The sequence below is a fragment of the Ursus arctos genome, unplaced genomic scaffold (assembly GCF_023065955.2).
Source record: "Ursus arctos isolate Adak ecotype North America unplaced genomic scaffold, UrsArc2.0 scaffold_26, whole genome shotgun sequence".
In the NCBI taxonomy this organism is placed as follows: Eukaryota; Metazoa; Chordata; class Mammalia; order Carnivora; family Ursidae; genus Ursus; species Ursus arctos.
In genome coordinates this window covers 38,835,090-38,844,535 of record NW_026622941.1, presented here as the reverse complement: position 1 = coordinate 38,844,535, position 9,446 = coordinate 38,835,090, and the positions used below count along the sequence as shown (strand labels likewise).

The 9,446-nt window shown below is 41.3% G+C and overlaps 1 protein-coding gene across 1 annotated transcript; it reads right to left on the bottom strand.

The window, feature by feature from the left end:
• Positions 1–306: 306 nt before the first annotated feature.
• Positions 307–5,289, bottom strand: LOC113257480 (testis-specific H1 histone). The gene has a single exon (XM_048216643.2). The coding sequence runs from the start codon at positions 2,631–2,633 to the stop codon at positions 1,815–1,817; it is 819 nt and encodes a 272-aa protein (XP_048072600.1). The 5' UTR covers positions 2,634–5,289; the 3' UTR covers positions 307–1,814.
• Positions 5,290–9,446: the final 4,157 nt, after the last annotated feature.

The window sequence follows — 9,446 nt, the reverse complement described above, 5'->3', positions numbered from 1 at the left end:
AAATCATCACAATACAAATAGAACTGTGATGATTCTTAGGAAAGCTAGAAAAATTTTTGCCAGTGTCCTTCCCATCCCATCTTAGGAGAAAAGGCTTCTAGTTCTAGGAAATCTGATTCTTTAGGTAAAAACCTCCCAGGACTATAAAGGGGCAATACATCTGGCTATCATAAAGACCTCTGATTAACTTTGTTCTAATTGTGCTCAATAGACAATATTTCCCACTACCTTTTTTCAGATGGCTCCCTATTCTCTTACTCTGCTTCATTCTGCTACTCACAGACAATTCAAGTGCACAGTGAACCTAATTTCAGCAGGGGGAAGTTTCGAAGTTCAGATCATCTATAGATGAGATGCATGGCTAGCATTTTGCTAGTAGTTTTGCATAGGTTTAAAGCAGTGATTCTCATTCCTGCCTCCCATCATTCCTTCCTTTCTGTGTCTGTGTAAATACACGTACCCTGTTCCCCTTTGTAGAAGATATCAGACTCTTGGGAAAAGCTTGGTCAGGTACACTGAAAAAGCTCCCCAGGTTGACCAACACATTCCCACCTCCCACCATCAGTCTCACCTCTTTACAAGAATGAAAAGCACCTTCCCAGTCCTTCCCTTTTCCCTACTCCTTTGGCTTCAGCTGGAAACAGCAAGTCATTTCCCTGAACCAGCTACTCTGATGTTTTTACTTCCCTAGGAACCATTTCTGTGTCCTGTCATGACCTATAGCACGAGAACTATTCCCATGCTGTTCTTAATCTCTGCATTCAGAACTAAAAGAAATCATACATTTACTCTATATTTGATATATGGTGCTCAATACATGTTTTTTAAGAAAAGCAAAAGACCTACCTATTCATTAGTTAGCCTTCCCGTCTCCTTATATTTCTGATATGCATTCTATAAATCTTAATAATTTCCTCTCTAGGAGTTAGTATTTTCCCAGTTGAAAATTCCCTCACTGCATTTGGTCAAACAAAGCCTATGTCATGATATTTTAAGTCCTTCTTGTTTTACTAACACTTAAAATCACCTAAAACCATCCTAGCCCTATCCCAACCTTTTCTTGCAGAGAAGGAAACCAAGACTATAAACAGTTAAGTAACAACTCAGCCAAGGTCAGAGTGGCAGAACTTTGACTAGAATCCTGGTCTCATTAAGTAGTGCTCCAGTATAGTTTCCTGCTATAGCACATTATCACATCATCACAAGCCCTGTGCTAGATGCTTTCACACACTCTCATTTAACTGAAGCTTGACATCATAGGAATGTTTTCCAGTTAAAATATTATTATATATATTATATTATTATCAAGTCTTGCGAAAACCACAGACCCATTACAATCAACTTTGGGAGAAGGGCCTTTTTCCTAAAGGGAATTTCAGTTAAGAACACTTTGGATCAGTGGGACCACTTAACTTAAAGTTGTCTACTCTCCCACTTTTCTCTTTACATGCCCTTTTCCCCAAAACTCAATTTGGATTTGATTGGGTATCTAACGTTAATTCAACACTTCTGTCTAATCCTCCCAAGTTGCCGCACTGCTTCTGTTTTCTTTTTTCCTTCTGAAAGGCATTGTCCTGGGGCCTGAAGCAGGAACAGAATCTCAACATCTTTTTGACTCTTTATCCCATATGCCCCTGCTATAGGTCTCCCCTCAACCCACCCTTACCCTTCCAGGTGCGGCAAAGAGGAAACGGACACAATGTAGTGGAAAGGTCTTGTATATACTTTTGTCCACTTCAGCGTGTGAGAGCTGCTCTCATTTGAGCCTATGGGGAAAGGCATCTGTGCCTGGAGGAAGGGAAATTGCTCCCACACTACGGATGCCTGGCTGCATTCCGAAGACTTTCCGATTTAGTGGAAGTCTTTGTGCGAGCAGCCCTTGGGTCATGAATCTTCCCCTGACTGCTAGAATTTCGGTCAGTTTTAACCAAGGCTGTCTTCTGGATGGTGCGTTTTACTGGCTTCACCAGGTCCTGCTTCTTCTCTTCCCTGGGCTTCAGGCCTGGCCTCTTCTTCTCCTCTCGGGTCCTAGGCCTGATGTCTTCCTTCATGGTCCGTCCTCTCCCCTCGTCCATCACCTTGGCCCTCACTTCCTCCCTGGCTCTGGAACGCACCGAGTCCTTGGCTCTTGGCCTTATCTTCCTCACCCTTGTGTTTGTCTTTGTGCTGCGTCTCCATACTTCCCTGGCCTTCTTGGCCGCCCTGCGATGCGTGCAGCGCCTCCGTGGGCTCCGCAGCCCAGGAAGGGCCCTCTTCGAAGAGCGCACGCCCTCCTCCAACCTCGGGCGTCCTGGCTTTCTCTTCGGCTTCGGAATCTTCCAGATCCTGAAGTAGCCAGAGGCATCGCTGCCGCTGACCCGGAGAAGCGTGCCCTTAACATCAGACCTGGGTGCTTCGCCCGAGTGGCGGCAGCCCTTCCTGCGCACTTCGTAGCCAGCATTTCCAAGCTCCTTCTTGAGAGTGGCAAGAGTCAGCCCTTTGTGCACAGTGATGGCTCGGAGCAACAGCTGGGACACTTTGAGCACCGAGCGCGGGCCCCGCCTCGGTGGTGCCATAAGGGCTTTTTCCGTGGCCTGCTGGGTTTTAACTTCAGTGCCTTTGGATTCACCAGTGGGCCCAGCCACTTCAGCCATGGCCCCGCTCCCGCTTCTGCGGGGCCACTGCTTTGGGCCTCCCCCACCAAGGTGTGAGCTTAAGCTGAGGCTGGCTGGACCACGTCACAATGGTAGGCCCCGCCTAGACTTTCAGGTCCTAGTTGGGGAGCTGCCAGATCCCACCCAGGTAGGTGGTCCAATCAGACTCTACTTCCTCCTAGGTCTAAACCAATCCCGATGTCGGCTCCTGTGCACCCCTAAGAATCACCTTTATAATCTCCGGGGTTTGTTCCCTGTCCTTATAATGCTTCCACTTCTCATTGACCTTGATCTCAACCACTTTCTGAAGTTCACTATTTTTCTGTGGTCCTCAACACCATCTCCCCACATGTCCGTAAGGTGAAAGAAGCTGTTCCTGACTATCTACAATACAATGCCTTTAAAAAGTAAATGTGGTAGTCGATCAAACAAAACCCGACCTAGAAGCTCCCACCTTTAGGTCCCACCAGCTGGAGATCTATAGTTATGTCTCCCTGACTCTCTACACGGTGGATTCTGTGCAAGAATATGAAGGAAGAAGGAACCACTGTGGTCCTTCTACCCTCAACAATAATTCCCACACCTGGGAAATTTAGACGCCTCATTCAGTTGGACTGAAAAAATCCAGTTTCCAAATAGACCAAGAACTCTGGTCTAAACATTATTCTTTCACCAGACTTTGTTTTTCTGCCTCTTGTCCCTCACCCCCTTTCTGTGTCCAGATATATTCTGCTCATCTTTCAAAGTCCTGCTAAATCCTTCCTTCACTGAAGCCCCTTCACTCTTTCAAATGATTTCTCTCCTTTTAACTACCGCATTAAACTTTTGCAATCCTATACTGTATTTTCTTTATTTTAAATTAATCTGGTACTAGAAAGTATAATGCAGCACAATAGTTTTAAAAAGAAAACACCCTGGACTTAGAGCTGGAACACATGGACACATACCCCAGCTCTTTAACAGCCGTATGGCATTGATAAATCCCTCCATATCTTTGGATATGACTTTTTTATTTAAAAAAAAAAAGGCTAATGATTCCTTCCTACCAACATCCCAGAATTATTGGAGTGGTTCAGAAGAGGTGACGGTAGATGACAAAGGACTACCCAAATATACGGCATAAAATTAATTTTACTCTGAATGTTTATGCCTTTCCAACTAAATAAAAAGTTTCCCGAGAGCCAAATAGCCTTTGAAATTCTATGGCCCCTGCTGCGTCTAATATTATTCTTCATTATACACAGCAGGTATTTAATTGAGTCTGTGTAAGCTTCTGTCTGGTGAGAAGGATTTCTCTGGATTCAAAGGAAATTCCCAGGAAATCAGGAGAAAGGAGCAGGATGACTCTCAAAGGGTTGAAAATGAAGGGGACCAAGGAAACTAGTTACTCAAGGACTTCTTATTTTGGACACAATTTAGTTGGGAATTATTCAAAGAATACTTCAAATTGCAAAAGCATATCATACCTCTTCTAAAAGACATTCACATATACTTGGCAGTCACAGGCTGGACTGCGACATAGTTTCTTCCAGGAATAAAAGTGCCAGGAAATAGATTAGTCCAGTGCTTCTTAAACTTTAATGTGTACTTCATAAAGTACTGATTCCAGTATATTAGGTCTGGGATGAGGGCAGAGGTTTTACCTTTCCAACAAGCTCCTAGGTAGTTCCATTTGTTTAAAACACAACTGTTAGGGAGTGGAAAATAAATGAGAAGGGAAGTGGCAGGAGATTAGACTAGAAAAGGTAGGTTAGGGTCAAGGTGTGAAGGACATATAACATAATGACATAAGTAGTCATACAGCAGTGGGAGGTAGAGTGTGGATTCATACCCGACTCTACTTAATTCAAAGGCCTGAGTTATTAACTACTGAGCTAGGTTTCCTTTTGCCCAAGGTTGACCCTTTATGTATCTCCACTACAGAGCAAGAGGAAGTTTATCTCCACAATCACAGCTCAGAATTGGAAGGATCTACAAGCACTCACTGTACCTTCTCCCAGCCTTTAAATTAGAGCAGGGTACTGTGGATCTCCAAGAACAGGAGACTAACACATCAACACAGGGATAGTGCACCGATACCAGACTGAGAGGCAGAACCACGTGGAGCAGGATTTCTCTCATTTGTGTAGTCTCTTGGTCTGGCTATAATTCCTGGTTGCATAGGCCATTGGCCATAGGATGGGACAACCATCTGAGAAAAGAGACAAAACTGTTTTCTTTGAGAATAAGAGGAAAATAAGTGAAGTCTGACCTTCATATCAACTGACTCCAGGGAAAGATAAGTTGGCTGCACACGATAGTATCATCATGAAAGAAAGACAAGAACCAAATTAGGGGCACTTGGATGTCTCAGTTGGCTAAGGAACCAACCCTTGATTTTGGCTCAGGCCATGAGCTCAGGGTTGTGAGATTGAGCCCCGCGTCTAGCCCCACATCAGCCTCCATGCTGGGTGTGGAGTGGAGGAGCTTAAGATTATTTCTCTCCCTCTCCCTCTCCCTCTGCCCGTCCTCTGGATCTTTAAAAAAAAAAAAAAATCAAACCACCATGTTTATTGATACCCCTGTAATGAGAAAAGAGACCAATTAGAAACCTTTGGGAAAGGCTGAAGTCAAAGGAAAAGAAATATATGGAAAAAAAAAACACATGACAAACAAAACAAAACATTTTCATTTATATATAAACATTCATTTCTATATAGATTTCTGTATAAATATACTGTAAGTAATAGAGGAATAACAAAAAAAGAGAGGTAGGAAACAAATGTCCCACTACCACTCAGCTGGCTCAGAGGACAGGAAAGCCAGCTAGCTGACCGAAACATTCTGCTGCACCAATCCCTTGGAGTTCTTTTGTTCCTCTTTGGAATAAATCTACTTGCCAGCCCACTTCTTCTGATACCCCAAAAGAAAAAGACACATCCGAAAAAACATTTTCTTTAGAAAAAGAGTCAGTACAAACCAGCATCATACCTCTAATCAGGAGACACCAACTCCAGCTCCAGAAAGACAAGACTGAACCATCCCTTCCAATTTTAATCATCTATGATTATAAAACAGAAGTTACCACCTAGCACCACCCTGTTGTGAGAAAGATCAATAGCTCTTAATTTCTGGAAGCCTTGGGTTGGGGGGAGCAGAGGAGGAAAAAGGATACTTGGGAATAATGTTTAGCCTAAATCTCTCTGCTTCAAATTCCAGAGCAAGATCATATTGCTCTTTGTTGGTATCAAGACTCTTCTGTGGTGGTCTTGACTGTGAGGTCTCCAGGGAAACATGGTTGACTTAGGCATAGCAACCTTTAATTACTATACAAAATTCTAAGAACACCAGAGGTTTTATTAATCTTACTCCCTCACATAGAGTTATGCAGCTCTAACTTCATTAAGAATAACTCCATGCAAGAGTAGAGCAAAACTGAGTAGCATACTCTGATTTAACCTCTATCTATACCTCACTGCCCCTCCTTGATCCACAGTCCTGCGGCCCCAAGGTTCTAGTCTTGCTTACTCAATTACCTTGCATTGATTTAATTTATCTCTCCCAAAACCAAATGATATAAACCTGTTCAACAATCTATTACAATTCCCCCAACTTAACCTTAACCTGCTAGTTGTTTTTCCCCCAAAGACTCTTTTCCTCTCCTGAGCCACTTTGTGCCTTCCACTTTAATGCAAATAACCCCACAACAGTCATTTCAGCAAATAAACCCACGAGTTGACTCATGGCTTTTGGGAGAACTAACGTGGTTCATACAATGGCATGTGAAAATAAAAATATTAAGATTCCATAAAAGCATGGAGACAGACTAGCAATTGGGCATTCATCTTTCTAATCCTCAGCACAATTGTTCAGAAGTGAGTCGGGAGATTCTAGATCCGGGTGATTTTATTGAAGGACCAGGCAAATTTCTCAGCAATTATGCCCCAAATTTGAAGATTTGGTCTCCCTGACTCCTCCTAAGAAGCTCTAAACACCCAGCGTAACACACCCCTCCCCACAAATATAAAATCTATACTCATCCCTCCAAAAATGACAACAAGAGAGAAATTAAGGACTTTGGTATTAGCAAAATCCTACCCAGGTACTTTTTTTTCACCCAAACAAAGGTGTCTATATAAATTAAATCTCTCATAAATTAAATCAAGCATTATTAATAGTTAAGTCTTTCCATGAGCCCACAATGTGGTACCTCTAAAAACCATTCTGCTACAATCAGTTAAATCTCAAACCAAAAACCCATTTCTCTGAGGATTTTTACTTTCAATATGAGGCTCAGGGCATCCCAAGACAGAGACAAGCTTCAGTCCCACAATAACACTACATTCTGGACAACATTCAATTCTGTTATACTAACTCCCAGCCACCCATGCCCTCGTCAATTCCCAGAATATTGTACAAATGAAGCCAAAGCAGAAACACACACAAAAAAATGGCAGAGTAGAAATCATTTACCGTATATATGTAACTCTTGTAGTTGGAGAATTTAAATATCCCAGACCTACAACCCACTACAGAGAAGCTTATTTCCAGCCTAATCTCTACAGATCTAAAATTCCAGAAAATCCAAATTCACTAATTAAAAATTGCTTCCCTCCAAATTAAATGGTATAAATAAATGCCCATGCTCAGGAATATAACCAAGAGCAAGCTTTATTTGCATTCTCAATTCACAATACACATTCTGGAATTATACTGCATAACTTTCCTCATTTTTTCCTTCAAAACTGCAGTTCTAAGTATTTCATTTCAAAAAACACTTACCTCTCCATTTCTGGTTTAAAAATCACATCTAATTTTCTATTTTAATCCTACTCTTCTCCCTTGGCTTTTTCTCAGCCTTTGATCCATCTAGGGATGAAGAGCTACTATTTATTTATTGAAGGCCTATGGATCAGGTAATGTGTATAAATTATCACTAATTCTTTCAATAACACTGAAAAATGGATAATATTATTCACATTTACAGATGAGAAGGTAAATGGTGTACTGAAGAAAAAGTTTGGAATGAGAATTCTCTATATCTCCCAGGTAAACCAAAAAAGGATTCCTATTTTTCATCTTCCACCTAGAGAAAAGAAATTGCCACACCACCTCTTTTCTTCTATCATTTCACCAATCAAAGCTTTGAGCAAGAAATTATCCTTCCTCACTATAATTTCTACCATACTGGTTATGCCTGTTACCAATTTATTGCTTTTGTTACCTGAATTTGAAAATGGATCGGAGCCTTTTCAATATTTTTCCTTTTTCAGCTGACATGATGTTAAGCTTTGTAGTAAAGGGTACTGGAGAGACTTTGCAAGAGGAGAGGGTTTTCCCTTCTAGTTCTGGTTCTCTGGTCTGTCCTTTACCAGGTTGCTAGAACAGAGGTTGGAAAACTGTGGCCTATGGGCCAAAACCAGCCTGCTGCCTATTTTTGTGTGGCTTGTGGGCACAACTCAGGTGGACTAGCACTTTGAGCTGCAAAGAACAAGACATAATGTCCCCACCTCTATTTCACACTCCCTTCCCAACATATGCCTGGCCTGGGCCATGACTCACCACTCTCTAGGGCCTATGCTGGCTACTACATATACAGTCCCCAATTCTCCACCAGTGGCACTGAAAAACAAATTTATATCTTTAAAATGAATTCCAATCTGGGTCACCTGGCTGGCTCAGTTGAAAGAGGATGTGACTCTTTTTTTTTTTTTTTTTTTTTTGAGAGACAGAGAGATAGCATGTGCATGCACAACAGGGGATAGGGCAGAGGGAGAGAGCGACTCATAAGCAGGCTCCATACCCAGCTTGTGGAGCCTGATGTGGAGCTCAATCTCATGACCCTGAGATCAAGATCTGAGCCAAAATAAAGAGTCAGATGCTTAACCAACTGAGCCACCCAGGCTCCCTGAGCATGTGACTCTTGATTATAAGTTCAAGCCCCACATTGGGCATAGAGCTTACTTAAAAGTAAATAAATAAATAAATAAAATTCCAATCCTTTCTATTAAAAAAAAAGAAAGACCCTGGAGTTTTTAACCTATTTGTCATTAGACCTAACTTTCAACAAGTTAGGAGTAACTTTTAATGAGAAAAATGTGTAGGATACAATAGTTAATAATGTGAAAATTTTTAAACACTATACTCATGTTTCACCAAATACTAATAAAATTAAGAGGGATCAAAGAGTTATACATAAAAAATGAAAGTAGGGAAAACTTTATGTATTTATCTGATATTAGGAAGGAGAAAGATTTTCTAAGCATAAAATTAATGGAAGAAATCAGAGGAAATTACTGACATGATAATATAAAAACCTTAAAATTTCGTACATTAAAAAATTAAAACAAGGGTAAAAAAGCAAATAGAAAAAAATCTGCATAAAAAGTCTATGAGTTATTCCAAAATTAAGAGTAAACCCCCAAATTAAGCAATGTAGAAATGAAAACAATGGTTAATATGTGAAAAATAAGCTCTACCTTTGACTATAACAAGACTACAAAATAAGCATAATTTTTGACCTATCAAAGTAACAGATTATTTTTTTAATAAAAACACTGAGACGGGGCATCTGGGTGGCACAGCGGTTAAGCGTCTGCCTTCGGCTCAGGGCGTGATCCCGGCGTTGTGGGATTGAGCCCCACATCAGGCTCCTCCGCTATGAGCCTGCTTCTTCCTCTCCCACTCCCCCTGCTTGTGTTCCCTCTCTCGCTGGCTGTCTCTATCTTTGTCAAATAAATAAATAAAATCTTTAAAAAAAAAACAACACTGAGATAAGAGACTTCTATTTCTAAATAAAACAGACTAATCACCCTCCACTCAACCTCTCCTACA